General features: G+C 32.9%; 13 protein-coding genes across 13 annotated transcripts; 4 read left to right on the forward strand and 9 right to left on the reverse strand.

Annotated features, from left to right (window-relative positions):
* Nucleotides 1-34: 34 nt before the first annotated feature.
* On the reverse strand, nucleotides 35-2,462 carry DFA_02138 (uncharacterized protein; the record flags this gene model as incomplete). The annotated part of the gene is made up of 6 exons (XM_004357565.1): nucleotides 35-963; nucleotides 1,036-1,440; nucleotides 1,502-1,762; nucleotides 1,826-2,089; nucleotides 2,154-2,357; nucleotides 2,456-2,462. The coding sequence occupies 6 exons, from the start codon at nucleotides 2,460-2,462 to the stop codon at nucleotides 35-37; spliced, it is 2,070 nt and encodes a 689-aa protein (XP_004357622.1).
* Nucleotides 2,463-2,557: 95 nt separating this feature from the next.
* DFA_02139 (uncharacterized protein) lies at nucleotides 2,558-2,665 on the forward strand (the record flags this gene model as incomplete). The annotated part of the gene is made up of 1 exon (XM_004357566.1): nucleotides 2,558-2,665. One exon carries the CDS (start codon nucleotides 2,558-2,560, stop codon nucleotides 2,663-2,665), a length of 108 nt encoding a protein of 35 aa, XP_004357623.1.
* A 58-nt stretch (nucleotides 2,666-2,723) lies between these two features.
* On the reverse strand, nucleotides 2,724-4,022 carry DFA_02140 (uncharacterized protein; the record flags this gene model as incomplete). The annotated part of the gene is made up of 5 exons (XM_004357567.1): nucleotides 2,724-3,090; nucleotides 3,159-3,533; nucleotides 3,586-3,645; nucleotides 3,715-3,771; nucleotides 3,838-4,022. The coding sequence occupies 5 exons, from the start codon at nucleotides 4,020-4,022 to the stop codon at nucleotides 2,724-2,726; spliced, it is 1,044 nt and encodes a 347-aa protein (XP_004357624.1).
* Nucleotides 4,023-4,081: 59 nt separating this feature from the next.
* Nucleotides 4,082-4,237, forward strand: DFA_02141 (uncharacterized protein; the record flags this gene model as incomplete). The annotated part of the gene is made up of 1 exon (XM_004357568.1): nucleotides 4,082-4,237. One exon carries the CDS (start codon nucleotides 4,082-4,084, stop codon nucleotides 4,235-4,237), a length of 156 nt encoding a protein of 51 aa, XP_004357625.1.
* Nucleotides 4,238-4,382: 145 nt separating this feature from the next.
* On the reverse strand, nucleotides 4,383-5,022 carry DFA_02142 (uncharacterized protein; the record flags this gene model as incomplete). The annotated part of the gene is made up of 3 exons (XM_004357569.1): nucleotides 4,383-4,407; nucleotides 4,622-4,751; nucleotides 4,968-5,022. The coding sequence occupies 3 exons, from the start codon at nucleotides 5,020-5,022 to the stop codon at nucleotides 4,383-4,385; spliced, it is 210 nt and encodes a 69-aa protein (XP_004357626.1).
* A 265-nt stretch (nucleotides 5,023-5,287) lies between these two features.
* On the reverse strand, nucleotides 5,288-6,111 carry gins3 (GINS complex subunit 3; the record flags this gene model as incomplete). The annotated part of the gene is made up of 3 exons (XM_004357570.1): nucleotides 5,288-5,660; nucleotides 5,710-5,900; nucleotides 5,989-6,111. 3 exons carry the CDS (start codon nucleotides 6,109-6,111, stop codon nucleotides 5,288-5,290), a joined length of 687 nt encoding a protein of 228 aa, XP_004357627.1.
* Nucleotides 6,112-6,757: 646 nt separating this feature from the next.
* Nucleotides 6,758-11,239, forward strand: DFA_02144 (P-type ATPase; the record flags this gene model as incomplete). Its single annotated transcript, XM_004357571.1, has 9 exons — nucleotides 6,758-6,814; nucleotides 6,940-7,079; nucleotides 7,100-7,496; nucleotides 7,593-8,132; nucleotides 8,220-8,578; nucleotides 8,667-8,941; nucleotides 9,019-9,882; nucleotides 9,967-10,450; nucleotides 10,525-11,239. 9 exons carry the CDS (start codon nucleotides 6,758-6,760, stop codon nucleotides 11,237-11,239), a joined length of 3,831 nt encoding a protein of 1,276 aa, XP_004357628.1.
* Nucleotides 11,240-11,399: 160 nt separating this feature from the next.
* On the reverse strand, nucleotides 11,400-13,155 carry DFA_02145 (uncharacterized protein; the record flags this gene model as incomplete). Its single annotated transcript, XM_004357572.1, has 3 exons — nucleotides 11,400-12,731; nucleotides 12,813-12,903; nucleotides 12,974-13,155. 3 exons carry the CDS (start codon nucleotides 13,153-13,155, stop codon nucleotides 11,400-11,402), a joined length of 1,605 nt encoding a protein of 534 aa, XP_004357629.1.
* Nucleotides 13,156-13,713: 558 nt separating this feature from the next.
* On the reverse strand, nucleotides 13,714-14,415 carry DFA_02146 (uncharacterized protein; the record flags this gene model as incomplete). The annotated part of the gene is made up of 3 exons (XM_004357573.1): nucleotides 13,714-13,751; nucleotides 13,913-13,933; nucleotides 14,367-14,415. The coding sequence occupies 3 exons, from the start codon at nucleotides 14,413-14,415 to the stop codon at nucleotides 13,714-13,716; spliced, it is 108 nt and encodes a 35-aa protein (XP_004357630.1).
* An 833-nt stretch (nucleotides 14,416-15,248) lies between these two features.
* DFA_02147 (protein kinase) lies at nucleotides 15,249-19,653 on the forward strand (the record flags this gene model as incomplete). Its single annotated transcript, XM_004357574.1, has 3 exons — nucleotides 15,249-18,162; nucleotides 18,245-18,999; nucleotides 19,087-19,653. 3 exons carry the CDS (start codon nucleotides 15,249-15,251, stop codon nucleotides 19,651-19,653), a joined length of 4,236 nt encoding a protein of 1,411 aa, XP_004357631.1.
* A 118-nt stretch (nucleotides 19,654-19,771) lies between these two features.
* Nucleotides 19,772-21,098, reverse strand: rdeA (Hpt domain-containing protein; the record flags this gene model as incomplete). Its single annotated transcript, XM_004357575.1, has 2 exons — nucleotides 19,772-19,824; nucleotides 20,270-21,098. 2 exons carry the CDS (start codon nucleotides 21,096-21,098, stop codon nucleotides 19,772-19,774), a joined length of 882 nt encoding a protein of 293 aa, XP_004357632.1.
* A 490-nt stretch (nucleotides 21,099-21,588) lies between these two features.
* DFA_02149 (uncharacterized protein) lies at nucleotides 21,589-23,089 on the reverse strand (the record flags this gene model as incomplete). Its single annotated transcript, XM_004357576.1, has 3 exons — nucleotides 21,589-21,602; nucleotides 22,064-22,180; nucleotides 22,339-23,089. 3 exons carry the CDS (start codon nucleotides 23,087-23,089, stop codon nucleotides 21,589-21,591), a joined length of 882 nt encoding a protein of 293 aa, XP_004357633.1.
* A 296-nt stretch (nucleotides 23,090-23,385) lies between these two features.
* Nucleotides 23,386-25,738, reverse strand: DFA_02150 (uncharacterized protein; the record flags this gene model as incomplete). The annotated part of the gene is made up of 3 exons (XM_004357577.1): nucleotides 23,386-23,426; nucleotides 24,919-25,001; nucleotides 25,716-25,738. The coding sequence occupies 3 exons, from the start codon at nucleotides 25,736-25,738 to the stop codon at nucleotides 23,386-23,388; spliced, it is 147 nt and encodes a 48-aa protein (XP_004357634.1).
* Between the last annotated feature and the right edge of the window lie 968 nt (nucleotides 25,739-26,706).

Below are 26,706 nucleotides of genomic sequence, written 5' to 3' on the forward strand. Positions count from 1 at the left end.
CATTAAATAGTTTTGCTCCAAAAATAATCTTTATTTACTCTTGATGACTTCTTGGTTTTGCACCCATTTCTGTCATTGGAATAAAGTGATGACGAGATCTTCGATAATCTCTGATGATCTTTGGTGACTTTTTAAAAACTATAACCGATATAATGATCGCTGTTACAGTGACAACAACCACTATCATAATCGTGAATACCCAATTTCTTTTTGGATTTACTTTTTGTGGTGGTTGTTGGCTGCAGTCTCCTTGTCCAAATAGTTCCCGGTCAATTTGAAGCGGTGTGAATTGAGGATCAATCAAACATAGTTGACATTGTGGAAGATGAATACCAATCAATGCAATCGATTGTTGATCATTGATTCTAGTTGTGTTGATTAATTCTATTTTGGAGTACGTTGGTTTGTTGTTTGATATCACAAATGGTAGGAATTGTCCAAAGAATTGAATATCATTGGAAATGATCCGAATAAATTCAATTGAATCACTATCTTGGAATGATTGGAATGTTTCTATATGATGAATGGATCCGTCACATCCAATAATAGTTTGATTATTATTAATTGTGGTTGAGAATAGTACAACGAGATGTGGTGATTCTGAAACCATTGAATAGGGCCATTCTTTAATTGATACTGATAATTTAATACTATTATTACCAATATAAATACTTTCACCTCCAAATTGAATAGTTCTACTATCATTATCATTTGATGCTTGAATTGTCGAAATAATTGTAGTATTTTCGTATAGTCCTTTACTGTTTTTGATTTGATACTCCAATGATTTTAATTGATCTGTTGATTTATCTGTATAATACCAATTACCGGTTGTTTTTAATTCTCTAATTGTTTGATTATTAATATCTACTTCTTGAATTGCAATTAAATCAAATTTGAATAAATAATCATCGTATTGATACGATATTGTTGGATTGTTAGAACTAAAAACTTGTTTTGAAACTGTAAAAAGAAAAATACTATGTTAGTATAAAAAATTAAAATTATAATATTATTATATAATTAATTACATACTTTGATTATTTGATATGTTAAATTTACAATCATCATACCAATCCAAACTATCACATTTACAATAACCATTTTCGCATTTACCACGACCACTACAATTATTTGTCCTAGTCATACACTCATTATCAGTCGGTAATGGATAAGGAATGAATAATAATGTATTTGATAAATACTCCCCGTTTGGTACGTTGATTGTCAATCTTGTTGGACCAGATGGAGGTATATTATCAAATCGACAAAGAAAATCCTTTTCAGACGCTCTCACTCTAACTGAATAATATGGTTGGCTTGGCTCACCAACATAAAGTAGTCCATCGTCGGCATTCTTTCCAAAATATCCATATAAATGTAAATATAAATGATCAGTTGGATACGTAGTTGGTTCTAATGATATTGATGTTATCATTGCTTAACATAAAAATTAATAAATGAAAAATATGTTTTTGATTTACATGTTTTTAATACATACTAGGATAAGGTATATTAAATTGTGATGAACAATCTCCATTTGGTACATTTACTTTGATACCCGTTAAACCTGGTATTGCCTGACTACCAAAATGACATTCGATAACTGTTTCATTTGCATGTATCATGGTACAATCATTTGCGTTTGTGGAACCATTAAAAAAAATGACAGCACTTGTTGAATTTACTCCAAAAAATCCAACTATATAAATTTTAATTGGTGGGTATGAGGGAGGATCTATAATTACAGTTGATATCGTTGCTTGAATTTAAAAAAAAAATTAATAAACATTCCCATGTGTTTTTCTTCTTGATTTAATCTTACTATTTGAAGGAATATAAAATATTGGATCAACATAGGTTCTATTATCCAAAATTAAATTAATATGGGATGATCCTGGTAAAGGTTGTTTTTCAAATTGACAATGAATAAAAGATATGTTTGAACTTTTAACCAGGCAAGGATAAGGGTCATCCTGTGTATTTATAAAAATAATTGTTTGATTTGCATTTTCACCAAAATAACCATTTAAATCTAAAAACAATGGTGGGTACGTTGATGGTTCTAATGAATATGATAAAATATTTGCTGAAATAAAGTTAATAATTAATAAAATTCATTATTTAGATTCATTAACAATTTGATTACATACATTTATAGGGGATTGTAAAAGATGTTGATACATTTCCATTGGGGATACTTAATAAAAGAGTGTCGTCTCCTGGGGATGGTTCTTTCCCAAATTTACATTTAAATTGACTTTCATTGGAATCTTCTACTATACTTGTGCATGGGTATGCAGCAGTAGATCCATTGAAATAGACTGTACCCAGAGCCGAATTCTTTCCAAAAAATCCTTTTAAAATTAAAAAGATTGGTGGGTAACTTGGTGGTTCCAGTGTCACTGAGGATATATAGCTCCCTCTAGGAAGATAAATAGAATAATTATCATACTTTCCATTTGGCACAGTGAGAGTCACATTATTTGTACCTGGAGGTAGATCTTGGCTTGTGTTGAACAAACATCGAATATAGGTTTGGTTACTCTCATTAAAAATGCATTTAAATGAGTCTTCTCCTGTATTTAGGGATAATCTACCACGTCTTGTATCCATTCCAAAATATCCATATAAACTTAGCGTTACTGGAGGTTCAAATAAATAAGAGTTAATGATTGTCTCTGTAGGAAAATTAAATTCACAGGTTAGTAAATATATGGAAATTAAGCTATCTTTTTTTTCTTACTATTTGGAAGAATATTTGCAATCAATGAATTATTTTGAAATTGAGTAAATATTTGAACTGGATGTAAATTGTTATTTGTTGATGAATCGACAGTACAAAATATCGAATTATTAAGAAAACTACGAATCGTGCATGGGTTCATACCAAAACTTATATTTGGTAAATAGGTATTTGAGATAATTTTAAAATAGGCTGTAATTGTTATTAAATTGTCGTGAACCTTGTCCAATGGATTCAGTGTCGCATTATCCAAAACAAATGATATTTCTTCAATGGTAAAAGTTTCTGGCCAAAGTGAATATTTTTTTGTTTGTTTTCTTCCTTGACTTGGATCCATTTGTCCACTATGTTTTTTGAAACTGTTAGTATCGATAGTAATAAACTTTTTGAAATAAAGTTCCTGTATACATACTATAATTGTTTATTTGGGCGAATAACGGATAACCCTTGATCAATGTCTCCATAGCCCAATAAATCTCCGTTTATGATAAACCGACCTTGATATGAAACCAAATTTAAACTGTCAAATGTAGGAGGTTTGCATAAAACTGTTTCTGGATGTTCTAGTGTAGTGTTGAAAATACCACTAGACTGAAAACACCATAAACAATCTGGTATGGCTGTAATACTTGTATTTACTATATTTAGAGATTGAATATAACAAAAATCATTTGAAAGATTTCCATTTAAACCAATATTATTTGAAAGATCAAGTCTAAGATTAAAAGGATTATTGACAAGCAAATCTATTGGAACTGTTCCTTCTAGTGAATTAATCTCTGTATTACTAAATAAATAATTAGTAAAATTAAAAATTAATATTGTATGATAATACCTACACATATTTTACAGTCGATGGTAATATAGGTATTTCAGATGGATTATTATTATTAAATATTCTATTAAAAAATAATAAATGAATTAATTAAATTATTCTATTTATATAAATACATTCAACTTATTCTTACAAATTTGTTAAATTAAAAGCATCAATTGTTGGTACAATCGTATTGGGTGCAATTTCTCTAGAGAAATAATTTTAATAAGTCATCATCGTCATCATCATCACTATGGATTAGAAATATACATACATTGAATTAATTGATTGTGGATAAGTAAATATAGATTGAATGGGTGTTGTTCCATTAATTACATATGCTTTATATTGTGTGATTGATTTTGAATTTACTTTTACTGTTGCATTGTTATCTCCACGCATTCCATAGACCGTTCTTTTATTCGAAGAGAGAGATGTAAATAAAATTGTTTTGTTCATTCCTTTTTTGTTGGTTTTTAACATACAGCGAAGTGAGTTTAGGAAAATGGCGTTCATCAATGTCAAATTCTTTCTCTTTGTCACCATCAACGAAAATCGTAAGCATTAATACGTCATTATCAAGCACCCTTAGAGATTGTGGTGTGATCAAACCAAACGAAAGTGAAAGAACGGTAGACGGTATTTTACCATTTGCAAATGAAAGATCTATTTGACTATTATAAAGGAACCTAATATATTTATATCGGTGTTAATAAAAAATATATATAAAGTGTATATTATTAACTTACAAACTAGTCAGCCTTGGGAAATCATATGAAAGCAAGAGTGGAATGTCTTTGACTCTGGTATCGTTTATTTTCAGAGTAACCAATTTAGTGCAATTCTTTAAAAAATGCAATATATTATCTTCGGAATAGGTTTCGTCTTGTACAAGAGGTTTCCATAGTATTTCAATGAATCGTGTCTCTGGTAATACCAATGCATCGGTTAGTTTTGTTTGATTGTATCTAGTGAATGTATAGTTTTCTTGATACATTGACCTATAGAGTAGTTGTATTATTAATATCTCATTATAAAAGTATGGTATATATATTTACACTTGAGTGATATGATATTCTTGATTTGTTGTTTGTTCACAAACGAATAAGGTCGAGTTACATATTGACTCTGTTGTATTATAATCACCTTCTCTACCATATAATCTAATTAACCAATTGGCAGATTCAACTATTAAAAGTAATCATACAAGTAAGAAAAGAGGAGATGAGTATATCATATGTTACATAGTATGTACTAATCGATCGTTTTTCTATGTACATACTTTCCAAAGGTGGTAGTGATAATGTCTGTGAACTGCATCTTCTTATTGAATCATCATTTAATATGAAAAAGATAATATATAGGATTAATAACTCCTTAAAGTTGATCATATCATAATAATACTACTATTATATCTTATATTACTATCTGTATCCTTTTCACCAACAATCGTTTTCATCATAATATAATAACAAAACCGTCAAAAGAATGTCAAACCTCAAAATGGACCGCACCCAAAAACTAAGAAACCTAAAGTGAATTTGTTGCATTATAAATATATATAAATATGATTATTTGTATGTACTATATTATTTAACTCATACCAATGGACACCCCCCCCTTACTAAAAAAAATAAAATAAAACATAATATTTAAATTATTTTCCAGTCTAATTTACAAAATATTATATTAAACCAAGTTCTTTGACTTTTTTCATTCATTTTTTAATCATCATTTTGGTTTGTATTATCACCTAATCTCTTTCTCTTTTTGAGTACCATTGAATCATTATCTTTTTGAGTGGTAGCTATCATTGATTGATTGTTGGAGGCTGTACTATATTTTAGATTGGTCGATATAATCTTATCACCTCGACGATTCTTCCACGACTCGTATTCCATCGATGCTACATAACCCAATGTGAATATGATATTCTCTGTAGACGTTAGATCATTCTTGATTCTAGAGATATCTGCATTCCTCTGATGTAGTGATTGTTTGAATATTTGGAAAAAGCGTTCTTTAAATGATTGGAATAATGTTGAACATAATACATTATCTTTGAATCTTAAGATAGTTAAAATAAGGACATTAATACTAAAAATGAAGGAAGGAAGGATCAACACATCATCTCTTTTTTACATACAATAAAGCAATTTTAGTACCATATCTATCATAATAAGGAAACTTCCTCATTGAGATAACCTTTGAATCAGCAGCCAACTTGTTTCTAAACTCTTCTTGGTATGCTACCGGTTCTACTATATCTACATATCTATTTTCATTTAATGATCTAACTAACCAATATGAAAGTTCTATATTTGTTCCTTTTTTTATCTATATACAGAGTTATCCATGTTAATCATCTATATAACATATGAATCTCTTCTTCTTCTTCTTCTTCTTTGATGTTTCACAAACATACATCTACATCATCTGAACCAGAATCTAAATGACCCAAACGAAATCCATCTGTTTTAAATGTACAAAGTATTCTTTCTTCTTCTGCTAGAATATCATCTATATTATAATAATCGTTATAACTCATATCTCTCCTCTCTTCTTTATCTTATCTATATCTAGCTTTACAATTCCTGATATTACTACTGCGCCCTTTCAACTTCCCTCTCTTTTTTTCAAATTTTCAAAAGTTTTTAGCAAAGGAACTTCGGTCATTTCTATAGATGTTGCCTGCTGGCAGATCTCAAGGTCAAACCAATGCTATTGTTATTTTTCCTACACCCTATATACTCACATAATCTCATATGCTGAATAATAATCTTCATCATCTCTTTGATTATCGGGTGATGGAATACTTCATTCCAAATTATTACCTTTGCATTATTCAATAATGCGTGTGGTCGTAGTGAAAGGTCGTGACCTCTTATCAAGCATAAAAAATCTGGTGATGACCTCACCAGAAAAACTTGGATGCCCGGGGTGTGAGTGTTTGGGTGAAAACTAAGAGGGGAGATCTTTTCGCGAATAACTAGTTTAGTTTGTTCTCATTATCATCATCATCATCACCACACTTACCTTTAATATTTACTACTACATGATACAAACAAACAAGAGAGACAACTAGTCAGTCAATAAATATACTCTTACTCTTACTCTTACCACCACCAGCAGCAGCAATATAACAAACGACTACTATACCATACTATATACTCTATAGTTGTGATTGATCAATCATGACAGACAACAACAATATGTGGTATCATAGGGTTGTTCAACGATTAGGTTTAATGGTAGATATCATCATCAGCTATCATCTATTATCATATTTGATGATTGAAACGAGAGAGTCGATCAGTATTTCTGTGAAACTAATCATTCATTCCCTCCCTTCCTTCCATTGACTTATTTATTCTAGAAACCTGAAGATGGACCAACCATTAGAATAGTATATGCTAATGATGCAGAGCGTAATATAGAGTATCCAACCAATGTCATTAGTAATACAAAGTATACTCTTGTTACTTTTATACCAAAGAATCTTTATGAACAATTTGGGTAAATGACGATAATTATAGTAGATCAACAAGGAATGACTCAATATTGATACAATACCTTTTTATTCGATTATTCGATACATTTAGACGAGCGATGAACATCTACTTTTTATTTATAGGTATACTACAACTATTCCCAAGTATTACACCGGTTAATCCAGTGTCAACATGGGGAGCATTGGTTTTCATCTTTACAGTATCTGCCATCAAAGAAGGTTACGATGACTTTAACAGATACAAAAGAGACAAATTGGCAAACGAACGACAGTTTTGGGTGCTGCGTAATAATGCACGTGTACAAATACAATCACAACATATTAGTGTTGGAGATATAATCTGTCTACAAAACAACGATGAAATACCTTGTGATATGGTTGTACTTGCTACAAGTGATCCCGAAGGAACTTGTTATGTTCAAGTATGTTAATATTAATATTAATATTAATATATATTTGGATGGTGATACTGATTGACTCTCTCTCTCTATTTCTCTTTTTCGTTTATTTTCTTTTAGACAGCCAATTTAGATGGCGAAACTGATTTAAAGACAAGATTAGCACCAAAGGAAACAATGGGAATGAGTGAACAAGAATTACATAAATTTAAAGGTGTGATTGAATGTCCAAGTCCAAATGCCGAGATTTATAAATTTGATTCACGTCTATCGATGCAAGCCAACACCAAAGTCAACACGTACACACATTCTAATTGGATTACTCTGTCTGCTCAAAACATATTGTTGCAGGCTACGAATGTTAGAAACGTCGATCATCTCTATGGAATGGCCGTCTACACGGGCAATGAAACAAAGATTGGCAAAAACAAAAAGATACCACCCACTAAATGGACCAAACTCGACCACTCAATCAACAGAATCACCGTCTTTATATTTTGTCTCCAATTGTCATTGGTTCTCATCTTTGGTATGATTGGTGAATTCATTCGTAGTTCTGAAAAAGAGTCGGTCTGGTATTTGGGTTATACTCCAGATTACAAAGACCCATGGTATGAATTTATCATTATTCCTCTTCGTTTTCTTTTATTAAATTCTCTTGTATGTAAAATAACAAAACAAATCAAACAAAAATAACAAACAAACAAATCAAATATACTTATTTTCTTTATATTATATTTTTTCTAGATGATTCCAATTTCATTAAAAGTAACAATTGATGTTATTAAATATGCCTATGCATTATTTATTAATTGGGATCTTAAAATGTATTATAAACAATCAAATGCACCTGCAGTTGCCAATAGCACAGCGCTTAGTGAAGATTTGGGACAAATAGAATATGTCTTTACCGACAAGACTGGCACACTAACTGAAAACATCATGTTGTTTTCAAGATGTTCAATCGATGGACAAGTCTATGGTGTCGAAGGTTCAATATTCGAGGATCAATCACTATTGGAGCAAATCAATTCAAATGATCATCATTCTGTAAACTTTTTCAGAGCCATTTCACTTTGTCATTCTGTCATTCCTTCAAGATCTCCGTATTTATCAAGAAATAGAAGAAGTAGTAGAGTATTTGTTGGAATAATATTAATATTTTTTGTTTGATTTTTTATTTATTTTTATTAGGGAGGATAATTCAATATTTTATAAAGCATCATCACCAGATGAAGAAGCATTGGTAACAGCAGCATCAAAATTGGGTATACAATTTACAAACAAGACACCATCGGCACTAACCATTCAAGTCAATGATACTATAGAACATTACCAACTACTTCATACCTTTGATTTCACATCTGATAGAAAGAGAATGAGTGTCATTGTTAAACACAATGCAACCAATCAAATTAAAATCATTACAAAAGGTGCTGATGATATGGTTTTTAAAAGATTACATAAAAGTATGCAAAACTTTAAAAAGAATAATAATAATCAAAATAACAAATAACTAATCTATCTATCTATCTCTCTCTTTTAGATAATGATATAAAATTACAAATTAAACATATTGATGAATTTGCAATGATTGGTTTAAGAACACTTTGTATTGCAGAAAGAGTATTGGATGAGAATGTATACAATAGTTGGTTAGAGAATCATTTCAAGGAAGCAAGTTGTTCGTTAGAGAATAGACAGGAAAGATTGGCAGAGGCATATGAATTGTTGGAATGTAATTTGGATTTATTGGGTGTCACTGCTATTGAAGATAAACTACAAGAAGGAGTACCAGAAACAATACATAATCTTAGACAAGCTTCCATCAAGGTATGGATGTTGACTGGTGACAAGTACTCTACTGCCATTCAAATTGCACATTCCTGTAATCTTGTTGAACGTGGATGTCGTATCTATACTATTGGTAAAGAGATTCCAAGAGACGATCATGAAGACGACTATTCAACAGGTGTAACTAGAGAATTGTCTGCACTAGAGATTGTTTCATCGATTCGTGATATTCAAGATCATATTCTCACTAATGGTGGAAACTATGATCTCGACAATCAAAGTAGTAGCAATAATATTGGAAACTCTAATAGCAATAGTATTAGCAACAGAGATGTCTCTATAGCTGTCGAAGGACATGTCTTGACAACTGTCCTCAAATTTGCAGAAAGTGAATTCCTTCAACTCTCTGGTCTAGTGTCATCGGTCATTTGCTGTCGTGTTACACCCAATCAAAAGGCTTTGGTTGTTAGAATGGTCAAAAATACAAACAAGATTTGTTTGGCTATTGGTGATGGTGGTAATGATGTATCAATGATTCAAGAAGCAAATGTTGGTGTTGGTATTGGTGGTAGAGAAGGTTTACAAGCTGCTCGTGCTTCAGATTATAGTATTGCTAGTAAGAATCGCGAGAGAATATGATAGACATTAAGATCAGACACATTTGACTAATAATCGATCTTTTTATTTTAATTTTTTAAAGGATTTAAATATTTACAAGATTTATTATTTATTCATGGAAGATATTCATATCTTAGAACATCATTTGTAGCCAATTATTGTTTCTACAAATCATTATTTATTTGTTTTATTCAAATCCTATATCAAATATTTAGTGGGTTTGCAGGAACCACCTTTTTCAACTCGTTTTCACTCACCTCTTACAATATTCTATTTACTGGATTGCCAATCATTGGATACATTCTAGATCGTGATCTTCCCCAATCCATCCTCAAACGTAATCCATATCTATACACATTTACACAAGAAGGAAAGGCATTTTCACCAAAAATATTCCTCAGATGGTCATTTAGATCATTGTATCATGCATTGATTGTATTCTGTGCTACTGCTGCACCATTTATTTATAATACTGGTGGTACTGATATAGATTATGATTCAATTTCAATGATTTCATTTACCGCTATTATCTTTATTCAATCACTTACATTATTTATTGAATCAAAGTATGTAAAGAAAAGAAAAAAAAACAAAAAAAAAAAAGAAAACAGACAACTAATTTATTCTATTTATTTTTTAGTACAATAACATGGATAAATCATGCATTAATTTGGGGAACTATACCAATTTATATTTTATGTGTACTTGTTTTGAATAGTATATCAACATTGGATATGTACTCTGTGATGACTCATCTAACTGATAGATCTTCATTTTGGGGATCATTCTTTTTGATGATTTGTGTCTGCTTGGTACCAATCATTTCAATTGAATATCTACTCCAACTATACAAACCAACGGTCGATGAAATCATCAATCAAATCAGATCGGATAATCATCGTGGTGGATTTGGAGGATTTTTCAATTGCACTCAATCAACAACATCTCTCAATGACGGTGATTATTCACCACCATCCTCTTCAACTTCACATCACCTGTTTTCATCCAACATTGCTAACAATAACAATAACAATAACAACAATGATATCAGTTATCACAGTGGTAATGGTAACCATCATATGATTAGAAATTCAAGTATGGTGGTTCCAGAGGAACACCATAATCAGAGATCCAAAATTATCACATTTCTTTTATACAGAAGTTTGACAACTCCACTTGCAAAGAGATTGTCAAGACGAAAGATTCGTGGTAACAAGGAAGTCATTGAATTAATAGTCAATACTTATGAAGACACTTATGATGATGATCACAATCAATCATACTATAATTCCCATCCAGAAACTCAATCATTATTAAGAGATGAAGAAGCTGTAGAAACTTCTCCATTACTTTAAATCCACCACAAACCAAATCCACCAAACCAAACAAACCCCTCTTTTAGAAAACAACAACAATAATAATAACAAAACAATACAATTAAAATAAATAAATAAAATATGAATAATATTATTATTTATAGTTCCCAAATAAATATTGTATTTCTTACTACGTTTATTATTTTCTATTTCGATTAAATTTGTTATAACTATTTGATGAAATTGATTTTAGATTTTTGATTAATTGTTTTCTTGTTTTTGGTTCTGATGGATCTTGCATCATATCTTCTTGATCTTGTGATGATTGTTGTTGTTGTTGTTCAGTTGGCTCATTATTAAATACACCACCATATAATTTCTTTAATCTATCAGTTCCAGTTTTTGAGAGACCTGCAGCAACACGTAGATCATCTTGTGGTGTTGTGATGGCTTGTACCAACTCTTCTACAGCTGTATTAGTGTCATAATCTGAATTTAAATCGACTGATCCAAGACGACCAATCTCATCAAACTTGGATCCCCTTTGAGCAGTCATAATCTGGTCTCTAATCTTTTGTTTTACTTGTCTACGTGTCAAATGTCTCTTTTCATCTACAATCATGTCATCTTGAATATCTCCTTCTATCAATTCTGCTTCTTGTTGTTGTTGTTGTTTACGTGTTGTCATTTGTCTTTCTGGTATTTCTCTATTATTATCATCATTATCTTCATTTTCAAAATCATCATCATAATCATTCTCCATTTCAGTCATTGTTTTATATTGATATAATGTTGAGGGTTTGGTTGTGGCCGTCGTCGTTGATGACGATGATTTAATTCTACCACTACCAAATTGATGATCTTCATCAATTAGATCTTGTAATTTTCTTTGATACTCTTCATCTTGTTCGACTTGTTTCAAGTCCAAGTCTACAGTCTCTTCATACTCTTCGAATATTTCCATTTCCTTTTGACCTGGTTTCATAGTCATCTTGTCATCCAACTCTGCTTCATCGCGTGCATCTTCTTTTGCCTTTCTTCTGTACAAATTTTTAGTGATGGCTGGTTTGGACACTTGGATTGCCTCCAACAACTCCATCTCCTCTTTTGATAGGATACGCCATTTTCCAACCTCCAAGTCACCCAATTGAATCGGACCGACTTGTGTGCGGTGAATACCTATAGCCTTGTTGCCAACGGCCGACATCATACGACGTACTTGATGGTACTTGCCTTCGTAGAGTGTCAGACGTGCCATCTTATTTTCTTGATCGACCACTTCAAAATGAGCAGGTTTGCATGGTCCATCCTCACTTCTCAACTGTACTCTACCCGATGCCATCTCGTCCGCCTCGGTGCCATTAAACTTGCTCTCACAAACCACCTCGTACACCTTGCCCATCTTATCGTCTTTAGGAGTAATGATACGTTCCACAATCTTTCCATTCTGACTCATCACAACCAATCCAGTAACCCATTTATCAAGTCTACCTGCTATTGACAGTGTAGGTGATCTATCTGCAAATTCTTTCTACACAATAATAATAATAAGTTAATAACATAGTAACTCTATCTCTCTTATATCTCTATTTCCGTCTCAGTACAAACATACTGGTAATAAATCATATATAATCTTGTGATCACCATCCTCTCTTGAATTTGAACAAACGTAACCAATTGGTTTATGTACTGCTATCGTCAACCTAAATGTTTAACAATTTAAACATGTCATTATTAAAATTGATTCAAACAACTATATGACTCACTACTTACAATTCAGGATGATCAACCTTTCTTCCCATTACTCTAATATCCTCTACATCGACCTTTGCCTTTGGAGACACCTTTTGACCTTGATAGGTTACTTTATTTGCATTGATGAATTGTTGTACTTTACTACGTGTACATAGACCCAAGTTTGATAATAACTTATCTAATCTAACTCTTTCAATCATTATATATATTAAATGATCAACCTGACCTCTATTCTATTCTATTCTATTTACAATGATAATTTATTGTTGATTAAAAACCAAAGTAATCATTCGTCATTCGTCGTCTCGCTTGTAATAATAAATTAATTTCCATTATCGATCATGCAAAAACGAACGAATAAACTTTTAAACTATCTTATATTATATTGGTGCCACCAACAGTTATTGTTTGCTTTTCTTTATTAAATAATATAGATATTATATTCTATTATATTCTATTATATTTTTTCTACTAGATCAACAAACCTGTACTATTGATATTGACAAAGGAGGTCCTTTATTTTGAATATATACCTCACTCACTGATCACCCAAGTTAAATCATCTGATTGTTGTTTACATGAGATAGAGTTAATATCTATTTGTACTCTATATAGAACAGGTCCGTCGTGTACATAATCATGTAAATCGGGCAAACAAATAAAACAAACATTTTTTAGACTATTTTTTTTAATTTTTTTGCTCTTTTTGTTTTCTCAAACCGAACGAATCAAAAGGAAGCATTTTGCTTCTTCAATTTTCATAAACATAATGTCCTAAAGGTATTTATCTCTTTTACTAAAAAACAAACAAACAGGCCATAATTATTATTATTATCCAATGGCATAGGACAATTAATATTGTATTTATAAATTTACGTGATGCTCTAATCTAACGATTAGATGACGAATCTTACGCAGCCTGATGCTTTGGCAAAGGGCTGTTATGTAGTAACTTACATTTGGCTTTATTTTCTGACTCTTTTATAAATACAATATTAATTGTTTCAATGTTGGAAGGAATGAAAGAATAATAATAATAATAATATATTTGGCCTGTTGTTAGACCTAAAATATTTTGATTACAATGACACTAATCATTATTCTCTTTTTTTATTCTTAAAGGTTACAACCATGATGACTTGAACAACGATTGAAACTCAAATATATCCCTTAAAAGTGAGAACTACAACCGGTCACTGCTAGTGTTAAGCTTATCCACCCTCACACAATGTCATGATGGCTTGGCCAAGGAAAGTGTTATGATGTGATGATGTGTGGTGTGATACCTGTCAACCATAGAGAGAGAGAGAGACAGATGGGTTAATTCCTAATTAGTCAATCTTTTATGATATGATGTGGATTACTGTGACGAATGAATGAATAAATAAAATGCAGATTTAATAATTTATACCAACACATCTCTCTTCCTTTGCTCTTGTTATTCTTTCATTTTCAACCATAATAACATACCTACCTGTATGTGTATTGACTTTAATGAACCATCCCCACACTCACTCTAATCTGTGTTATCACAAACTAACACAACCACCATTGCTTTTATATTGATTGGTTGGGTGTAGGGAATCACTCAAGCAAACAAAGAAAAAAGAATACTTAAAAGTATATGAATTCACCTCACCTCAGCTCACCTCCCTCCCTCCCTCCCTAAATCTAATTATAGAGTTCTCTATAACTCAATCATCATGATCAGCGTCTACCCACCACATACCCATAGTTGACTATTCTTTTGAGAGCTTGCATGGGGTGGATTTTTTGGAGTTTCACAACAAGAAGGTAAAACTTTATCGTGTTTTTTTTTAATTTTATTTTTCCCTTGTCCTCTCTCTCGTGAGAACTTTTAGAGCAGAGAGAAAAGAACACAGGAGAAAAGAAAAGAAGCAAATATTGATAGATAGATAGATACTCATTTGTAGTTTTAGTTTATTATTTATTATATATATTATATTATACCACCCCACCTTTGTACAACACATCAATAACACATATGTTATATTAAACCCATCATCAAGAAAGACACATCACAAAAAAAAATAGATATTTATTAAAAGTAGAAGAAGAATATAACAGACAAACATCAATCAATCATCCCCTTCTTTCAAACCTGTAGTAATTAGATAATACTCCTCTTGATGTACAATTAAATAACCTATCATCTCAAACACACCCCAAGTCAATTTAGAGTAGAGAGAGAGAGAGAGAGAGAGAGAGAGAGAAGAAGTAGAAGAAGGAGGTCTTGAGGAGAGAGAGAGTGATCAAGAAGGAGAGAGAGAAAATGATTATATCAAATAATCAACAGGTCTCTTCTGAGATTAGTAGTAATAGTAGTAGTAATACAACTAATTCACCAACGACTAGTAGTATACTACCTCTCACAACAATCACATCTCCATCATCATTGGAATCAATCGCAACCACCACCACTACCTCTACCGACCCATCATACAATAGTACAAATAGTATGAATATACATACAAGCATATCTCCACCCATCAATATTATTAGCGATCAATCAACGACGACGATGATGATGATGCAGTTGACACCGGACCAATTGCAGCAAGCGACATTGGAGCAGATACTGTCATCGACACCATCATCGTCTAGTTTTAAATTGGGTGTACATAGACATAGATACAATGGAAGTAACAATAGTAACGGCAGTCACAGTAGTAGTAGCACCACCGCGACGACCGCACCGGGTGGTGGCAGCAGTCATGGTACACCCACCACGACGACGTCGACGACACCGGCGACCACCAACAATGGGTTTCAGCTCTTTCCACAACACAACCATCGTATCAGTGCCATAAGCACCGTCAGCAACACGAGCAAGCGTATGAGTAGCTACTCGGGTGGCGGAGGTAGCAACATCGAGACAGACGTGGAACAACACGTATATAGTATGGTAGGCTCGGATCTCCATGAGAATCTTGGCGATGACGAAAATGACAATCGTGACGACGACGACGACGACAACTCGGTTGGAGAGGGTGGTGACACTGCCATTCACGACCAACCATCTTTCAACGAGCTTACCATCACTTGTGACACACTGACCGAAACAGATGAGGACGATGATCTCGTCCAATTCATCCAAGACGACGATGGCACCGAAACCGAAACAGAATCAGAGACCGACACTGAAATTGAACTAACCAACAAGAACAAAAACAATAGACTCTTAAAACTATTGATTCAACAACAAGAAAAACAAATACTTGAACAACAACTTCAAGAACAACAACAACAACAACAACTTCAACAAACTCAACAAATACAACATCTTTCAACTTTGGAGGAGGATGATACTGATGGTGATGAGGCCGATAAAGAAGATGGTGATGATGACGACGACGACACTACAATCGAAGATACTGATGATGAACTGGTTGATGATGTTCAACAACAGTTATCAGTTATTAATCTTGCAAGAGAACGAATCATTATGCAAGATGACGATGATGAAAATACTTTAATCACTACAACACCAACTATTTCAACAACTACTTGTACAACATCATCAATGTCAACAATGTCAAATTCAATAACAACAATTGTAGAGACTGATGAACCAATTCAATTGCCAACATTAAAACAGAATCATTTATTGAGACCGCCGCTACATGGTCAATCATTGAACAATTCGACAGATGATATCAACGAGGAAGAGTTTTTAATCTTTCAGAATCAATTCCTTTATGATATGAGTCATAATACTAGTAGCTCGGTACAAGAGGTTACGCAGCAAACGCAGCAATTGATAGAATTTAGACAAAACCAACAACAACGAAGAATAGAACGCGAACGTTTAATTAGAATCGAGGAACAAGACAAGAGAATAGAGTTGATGCGTATCGAACACGAATTGCACATGACGCGAAGAAGAGAGCAAGAGGAGCGAAAGCATCAAGTACAACTAGCCCATATCCACCAGTTACAAGAGCTCCATCACAGCGGATCATCCTCATCGTCCAAACGACACAGCAAATTGTCATCGTCGACCATTTTCAACTCCAAGGCGGTCAAGTCCACCCCGGTGCTCATGCAAACATCGTCGACACACAAAAAGACAAAGTCATCAACACACTCTATCCCAAGCGCACTACTCTCCAAACACGTGTCGTCACCCACCAATATGGTTCCATCACCCTCTTCATCCAAGATATTCGACCAACCTCCTCTTCAACAATCACACATGTCATCACCCCGAGGTGGCGTCTATGATCTTAAAAATGTAGCGGGATCGGTTGATTCAATATCGTCACTGTCATCCTATCATTCGGCATCATCATCTGTACGCAGTTCACCCTTGTTTTTGGCTAGTCCATTGGTCAGTCCAAGATATGAAAATCAATCATTGGCATCTTCCACATCTTCCATGATTGATCCAACATCCAGCAATCATATGATGATGATGGCTGCCTCCTCATCAATCGATAGTGGTTATCCAATCTCCCCAACTTCAGCTGCATCAACTACCAAGAATCATTTATCCTTTTCATCAAGTTCTATTTCTCCTCCACCTGATCATCATGAATCAAATAATCATAATCATAATCAAAATAATAATAATCATCATAATAATAATCATCATAATAATAATAATAGTCATCCAAATAGTCATCATCGTGGTCATCACCATAGTCATAGCAAGGATAATAGTAGTGGAGGTGGTAAAAAGTCACAATTTTTTACCAACCTTTTCAATGTAAAGAAATTATCACAAAATCTTAAAGAGGGTAGGGATAGAGACAGAGACAAGGATTCCTATGGTAGTAATAGTAGTCGTGGTAGCAACAACTCTAAAGACAATGAAGAATGCTATGTACAGATATATAGAGGCAATGGTGAAAGTTGGCGTGCAAAGGTCAATCGATCAACCACTGTTCGTGATGTGTTTGGTATGGTTCGTGGCACATCCAATCAGACAGACAACGAATACGAATTGTATATTTCAAAACCTCATGATAATACGCCTGCATGTCTCTCTGACAGCGGTCAATTTTTCCAACCACCACAAATACAACAATCACCTTCAGCAATCAGTTCATCATTGGGTAGTAATTCTTTGGCCAATAGTGGTGGAATCAAACAAACCAATCGACAATTACATGAAGATGAAAAATTGTTAAAAGCTCAAAGAAAGTGGACTGGTCCATCAATCTTTATTTTAAAAACTATTTCAAGTAAGAAACAAAACAAAATTAATATATATATTGTTCATTTCTAACTTTTTTTTTTCTTTTTTTTTCTATTTTTTTTTTTTAGAACCAAGAACATCAGTTTGTTCAAATTTTTCAGAATCATCAGATCATAATATATATTATACACCAAAATCAACATTTAATGACAATCCTTCACCAATACCTTCACCTTGGTCTTCACCTCTTTCACCACCATCCAACATGTCCTATGTCAATGGTGTCGGTGGTGTTGAATCTATTCCATCGTTTAATTTGGATAGTCATTTGCCAATGACTACGACGACGGTCAATTCGTCAGAGTTATCAACTAGTCCTCCACCAGTCTCTGCATCAACGTCATCTGCATTTGCCAATGGTTATGTTCCCACCTCTCAATCGTTTTCTTCAGCGCTCAATGGTGACTGGAAGGTGGGTGAAAGACCAAAAGGTATTGTACAGTGGATCAACCCAGATGAACTAGAACTCATCAAAAAGGTGGGTGCAGGATCGTTTGCAAAGGTCTACAAAGGCAAATACATGGGCGAGACTGTTGCCATCAAGGTGCTCAAAGATAATTCACCAGAGCAATTGGAAAATTTCAAAAAGGAATACGATAGTCTTAGTATGGTGTCGTCTCCTCAACTCATCCGTTTCTATGGTGCCTGTAAAGAAAAGAAGCTAAAGATGGTCATGGAGTATTGTCGTTTCGGTAGTCTCAACAATATAATGAACAAGAAACGTTTCGAATTATCTTGGCCACTTGTATTAAAATGGATGCTTCAAGCATTCCATGGTGTTAATTGTTTACATAATACTGGACTTGTACATAGAGATATTAAAGTAAGATAAAACAAAAACAAAGAACAAAAATTATAATATATATATTTATATTAACCATTTATTTAATTACTTTTTTTTTTTGTTTAGTCACATAATCTACTTATTAATTCAAATTTTGATCTTAAAGTTGCTGATTTGGGATTAACCAAACCAGCAGATATACAAACAAATGGAAATCTAAAGGGAACTATGGCATATTGCGCACCAGAATTGTACTCTGGTGAACAGTACAAGCCAAGTTGTGACATTTATTCAATGGGTGTTGTTTTGTGGGAGATTGTCAATCGATGCATTATGGGCAAGTACCAACGACCCTTTAGTGATAATCCAGAAATCTCTTTTGATTTCCAAATTATCATTCTCACATCGAAGCAACGTATTCGTCCGACAATGCCTCCATCAGTCCCTCCTAAACTAGAACAACTTATTCGTTCTTGTTGGGATCAGGATGCTTCCAAGAGACCCGATGGAAATCAGGTCATTGAAGTATTGGAAAAACTTTGTTCCGAATATATGGCAAACAAACAAGAATGGGATGAAATCATTCCTCAACATCAACAAGCGATATCAACTGCCACTACCACCATCACCACCACAGCTCCAACAACAACAACTACCAACATTCCTGATCATATTGAAATCATTCCAAACTAAAAAAAACAAAACAAAATATAATAATCACAAATCAAAACAAAACAGTAATAATATATCATCATCATCCATCAAAAACCAACCAACCCCCCTTATTTATTTATTTATATATTGTAGACATTTAATAAAAAACAATAACAAAAAGTCTTTGTACCCTTTTAAGGGATGTACATCCTTTTTTAAAAACAATACATGTCTCTCTTTAAATTGCCCAAAGTTTCTTTTTTTTTTTTGATTCAAAAGGTATTTTAAATTATATTTAAAATTTTATTTGGGACCTGTTGTGTGTTTATAATACTTGATTTGGTTGATTGATAATTATCGATTATTATTAATTATTATTATGTTTTTCATAATAATAATAAATGATTTGTTGTTGTTGTTGTTGTTATTATTGTTGTCATGATTTGTTATATAAGGTGAGTGAAGATGGCAAGGGAGGAGGTGGGTGAATAAAGGAGAAGGAGGAGGAAGATGGAGTTGGGGAGGTTAATAATAATAATAATATGTTACTGTTGGATGGATTTTGGTTTTTGATCAAATATTTGGCTTGGAGGCAGTTGGATTTATAACCAACTTTAATTAATTATTGTTGTTTGTTGTTATTGCTACTATTTACTACTATTATTATCATTATTAATATTATTAGTTTCGGATGTTGCAGTTGTTTGATTTTTGGTATTAAATGTTTCTTTACAGGGAGGAGGTGAGGATAGTGATGCAGTTGTGGTGGCCGAGGTGGTTGAAGCATCACAACTACTATCACCATGATTACTATTATTATTATTATTATTATTTTGATTATTATTATTGTTGTTATTGACTACAGTTTCGGTAGCAGTGACAGGTGAAATCTTTTCAGAGTCTTTTTCTGGTAGACTGGCTGTTTTTGTTGTTGTTGATGTATCCAGTTTTTGTTGTTGGTTGTCATTATTATCATTTTGTTGTTCATTTGTCTCGACTGGTTGTTCTTTTTTGGTTTCATTGTTTGTATCTGTTGCAGATGACGATGATGATGTACCACCGCCACCAACAGCATCGATTTGATCTTGATCTTCTTTGGTCAATTCCAATGACTCTCCATTCATATGTTTTCGTAGGATGATGAATACGGCAGTAACTTCTTTTTGTAGTTCCTGCACGTGTTCCGATGCCTTTTTGAGGTGACCATCTTTGCAGAGGTGCTCTATTTTACCAGAGAGAAACCGCACAGACTCGGCGCCAATATAACTGCTTGAACCCTTAATGTCGTGCGAATGCAAGACAGACTCTTTTTCGTCGAGCTCTTTGAGTGACAGATCCAGCTTTGGTAGATGCTCTTCAACCGATGCAATGTAAGAGGTGATCAGTTCATTTTCAAACTCTTGATCTCCATCTGAATAGTCTGCCAATACTTCTTTTTGGAACCTATCTGTTGGTGTTGGTCCACTGAAATCTTGTGATGCCATTTCTCTCTCTCTCTCTCTTTTGTGTCTATACTACGTAGTATGTTTTCTCTTCTTCTTGGGATGATGATATTGTTGCTATTCTTCAACCAACCTTTAAATTCTTCTTCTCTTTGTTTGATAAGCACTGACTACTACTATAAAACTATAAATATAACTATAAATATATGTGTTTTTAATAAATAAATAAATGATTAGGATTAGTTCATTCATTCTTTTTTTCAAGAGAAAAGAGGAAAGAGGTGGGTTTTCAAAAAAATCAAAATTGCAAGGGTAAACCCCAACTTCACTTCTTTCTTTTTGGGTTCGATGCGTTAAACTACTACAGTTATACAAGTATTATAACCAATGAATAAATAATATTCCTACTTTCTCCTCTCCTTCAAGATAGTCATAGATTGAACGTTAAAGAAAACTACTACTACTACTACTTCTATACTTACCATTAATAATTAATGACAGTTACAGTTGTCAACTTTTGATAGATAAATGCTTAAAGCTGTGATTCTAAAAAAAAAAAAATGAGTGTTCACCCTTTTACTTGAATATCTATTCTATCTAGATAGAATCCATTCCCATAAAAAAATTTTAGTTTTAGTTTTAGTTTTTTTAAAAATAAATAAATAAATACTTTAAAACTTCAACTCTCCTTCCTTTGTTTGCCTTTCCTTTTTTTTAGGCACTTTTCTTTTTCTTTTTTTTTAAGCTTTAAAACTTTAAAATAAATAAAATATTAATATTAATAAATATAAATTTTACCTTTGTCTGTCTTCTATAGAAACCTTTTTGGACTCTTCCCCCTGGTATTATACCAAAAAGTACAGAGAGATAGATATTACTAGTTAAATTAATTAATTAGATTGTTAATATTATTATTATTATAATTTGTAATTTTAAAGCATCAAATATACCTTTTATTAATATTATTATTGGTTCTTAATAGGTCAAATAGAACTTTGAGGTCTCACCACAACACTTTTTGAATTTCTTTCCTTGTTGTTTACATGGGCAAGTTTCGTTGGGTGAAACTTTAATTTGTTTAATTGCACCTTTACCTTGACTCAATCTAATATTATTTATAGCATCTAAAAGAAAAGGAAAAAATGTCAATTATGAGTTGAACTCTATATATCATCATATATTGTTTCATCTCCCACCGTTGAGAGAGAGAGAGAGATAGATGATCTAGATCATCTAAAACACATTTGTGGTGTTATTATTATTATTATCGATTATTGCATACCATAACATTTAGATTTAAAAACGGTGTATTCTCCATTGGACATTTGTTTCTCCAATGCTTTTATAAATGGGTGACTGGCATTTGGATCCTTTTCAATAAATACTATTGCCTTGTCATTGATTTTACATAGTTGCTCTACTTTTTCTTGTACCCAACCATTATTAAAAATAAGTAATCCATTGCTATTATTATTATTGTCTTGTTGTTGTTGTTCTACTTGCTGTTGTCCTTCTTGTTGAGCATTAACTAATTCATTAACTAGTTTAATGGATTGTAATAATTTGTCAGAGATTGGTGAAGGAGCAAGATCGGTTGCTTTCAATTTAGACAATTTAGGTGACGCGTCAGAATGAGCAATCGAAGTAGTTTCATGCACATTGAGCTCTTCAAATGTTGCACATTTGTTTGATTGAATGTCTCTCCACATTTCCTCCATTTCATTTAATTCCAATGGTTTACTATTTGGTTGTTTTTGTGCTATCACATGACACCTCCATACATTAATATTATTATTATTACTATTATTATTGTCTTGATGATATTTCAATTCTGCTTCAAAATCTTGAAAAGAAAAAGATGAAGAATAGAGATCAGTGTGAATGAATGATATCCAATTATAACTCTTTACGATAAAGACACTTGATTCCAAGTTGATATCATCACAATAGAATCTAACATCTCTGTCTGCTACTCTTTGTTGTCTTGCAAGAAATCCAATGGGTATAGAGTAACTAGATGGAGAAGAGTTCATGTCAAGAGAATTATCTATCTATCTAATCTATCTATCTATAGATTGTTGTGTAAAGTAATCGAGTACTCGTTTTAAGAGACTGGTCAGTCGATACAAGCTTGTTTTGTTATATTTTTTATTTTTTGCCTTTTTTAAACAAAAGCTTTTCTTGTGAGAAAAGAGTTCTTTAAACCCCAGAAAGTTTGTTAACTCACTTGCTTATGATACTTGTCTAAAGTTTCCACAGTTAGATGGAGAGTAGAGTCGTTAGAGAGAGACCTAACACTTCTGTTGATATAGGTCACTCTTGCACCTCATCAACCATCGTCATCACCATCAACAACGTGAACTTTATCAGCTATACAAAGTTTTCATTACAAACAGATATATCATATATATAATCCCTCGAATAATACAACACGACGATGATTATATCTGTTCAACGGATAACAGATCAACCACCATCCATCAGAATCTTATCCTAAATTAGTATCATTCACTATAAAAGGAATAGCTAATATTGGGTAGTATCAAGATTTTCTAGTATTGGGCTCGCTTGACGGACCCGATAACATGATCGCGCGACCCCGTACGCGACCCCTAACCAATATCACAAAAGGAGGATGGAATGAATTGGGATCTTATTGATCTACATTTATACATCTCACGATACAATGAATCTAATGTCACATGTGACAGGATAATAATTAATAATAATAATAATAATAATTGATAAAGAGGTGGATGCACATTTAAATTATCAGCTGACAAGAATAGCGTTAACGATTGGTTTTGGTAAACTACAACGAGCACATTTATCATATGATGGTGATATTTTTAGAGAGAGCGTGGGAGATGGCTTCTTAAATTACCCAATCACAATCTTAAAGTGTTAAAAATACTTTGTAAAATAATCAAATCTTTACAAATATCAATCAACATCAAACCCTCACACATGGGCAATGAATCAAAAGTAAAGGAATTCATATTGATTGATAGATTGATAGGATCAATCAATTCCATTTTAATTGGGCAATTACAGATCAGCAGACAAACCAGTCTTGGTTCCAAGATTACTTGATCAAGGATGGCTCGATAGAGAAAGGGCCGTGCTAAAAATTCAAATAGTATTAAAAGAAATGTGAGTATAAATCTCATTGAACACACTCGACTAGTACATGGGTTTGTTGTTGTTGTTGGAGAGATTGTTTCAGCGACCATCATCCATTCAGTTGATGATGCCCATGGTGTTTCAAAGTTTTGTTCTTGGTTGTTGTTACTTTGGGAATTAAACGTAATTAGGGTATGTTGATTTTGATTGGTGTCGAATATTAGGTAGAGTGCATCATGAACAACTGATCGTGGTTGGGGAGAGAGTGAGGTCGGGGGGTGCCATGCCTTCCATTGATAAATTTCATTTTAAAAATAATTTGTTTTTGATTTGGGTAGTGTTTTTAAAAGAGTGTCGGATGGGATCAGACTCCCCCACATTTTAAATCTCTCGATCCAATGGGGGTAGCGCAACCCCATTTTAGGCTCAAACCCTTGCCATGACCCCAATATCAAATACACTTTAGGTCACAATGGTTTAGAAAAGGAAAAAAACCGTTCATACTGCAGCAGAAGCATCATCAGCTGACACAACGATCCTATATCACAACACACAGAGACAACCAACAGAACACACACACACACAATCAAAAGGTAAAAACAGACCATCTATCTTTTATATCAGGTTTTACTCGTCGCAGCAGAAGCATCATCCATCAGCAGGGGCAAGCACCATCTATTCATCCATCCCTCAACCAACGCTGTTTCAAACACAGAACAGAATTATTCCCATTAAAAACAACCCCTCCATTCCTCTCTCACTTGATTGACAACAACACCATCAGCTATATATTCCTTCATTTCTCTATCTAGAGATTCCATACTATAAAAACAATTTGTTATATTACATATATCTCTCTCTATATCTATCTTCTTATCTATTTCTCTTTGGTTCACACAGACACACATTGCCATCAATCAAGATTGATTAGTTTACTTATTGTATTTATTATTATTTCACCTGACCATAGTATTGTTCGAGCTTAATTCTCATCATTATCCTTCTCGTTCAATCAATCAAGTTTTTTGTTTGTTTAATTTTATATCCACCCACCAAAGACAGTACTAGTGCACTGTTCAATCAAATCAATTTGATTTTTTCAATTTTTTCCTTTTCAGGAGTTTTTATTTATATACCCAAAAACCTCAGCCATTCTACTACAACTACAACTACTACAACATTCACCTTTTACTTTACTTTACTTTACTTACTTCCATAGTATTATTATTAACATCAAATATATAAATATAAAGTTATAACTCTCTCTCTCTCTACTCTACTCGCTTCAAACCAAACCAAACCCAAGCCAAACCAAGCCAGACTAGACCATACCATACCAAGCCAAACCACCCACGCACCATTGTTGCTTGAAACACAACAACAATACCTAACATCCTATAGACAATCAATCTGTGGTAACTATTTTCATTTCATTCCCAAACACACATTTTTTTTTTTGTTACATACACACACACAACTCAACTGCTATTCCCCTCACGCCCACCACTACCACCACACCTTTTCCCTTTTAGATACATAACATTCATCTCATCTTTCATTTTTGAATCCAACTGCCAACACCACTAACCCTAAAGGTTAGATTACAACTTTAACAACAATCACGAAAATAGTAATACTAATAAAAATAGTAGTAGACTATACTATACTATACTTACTGTCTGTACCACCACTCTAACACCAACACCAACAACACCAACAACAATAACAACAACACGACGGCGGCGACGACGATTGTGTACTGCATAAATCGTTGTGATAAGTAACTTGCTTCCCTTCTTCTTCTTTCCATCCAACAATCCATCTATCCATCTATCCATCCCCTGCTGGCTTTTCCAACCTTCACATCCATCCAAACCCACCACCACCACCACCACCGACTACCACCCACTACATCAACCACCACACACTCAATCAAATCAGCAACCTCACACACACAAACACAATTGGTTTTAAAATCAAAATTTTATATTCCAACAACATCACTACCAATTCAATTCAATTATTGAAAATCAATCGCTTCTACTGCTACTGCTACTATTGTTGTTCTGTTTTGAAACACAACAATCAACGGGTCTATCTTTCAATTATACATATACATACACGCTCACTCTTTCAAACAAATACACATAAATCCATCCACTCCTTATTCTCCTTTTTGATTGTGTGTGTTTGATTGATACCTTTCAACAACAACGTTAATTATAACAACATAGAGTTGTTGGTTGCGTTTTTTTTTTGCCATCATCCCCTTTCTTTTCTTTTGTTTTAAGAAAGTTCTAATTTATTCATCCATCGCCGACACACCAATATATATATAATAATAATAATAATAATAATATATATATATATCTATTTATTTTTGTAAATCCAAAACTCAGAAATATATTAACATTGCGGTTTTCGAATCACTATTATTAAACAGGAAAAAAAAACAAAAAAAATAGAAAGGAAATCTGGAATATTCATAGTAGATAGATAATAAATTATCAATCAAACATTTAATTTT

The sequence above is a fragment of the Cavenderia fasciculata genome (assembly GCF_000203815.1).
Source record: "Cavenderia fasciculata unplaced genomic scaffold Scf_Dfasci-G-b-126g04.f1-5, whole genome shotgun sequence".
NCBI classification, from domain to species: Eukaryota; Evosea; class Eumycetozoa; order Acytosteliales; family Cavenderiaceae; genus Cavenderia; species Cavenderia fasciculata.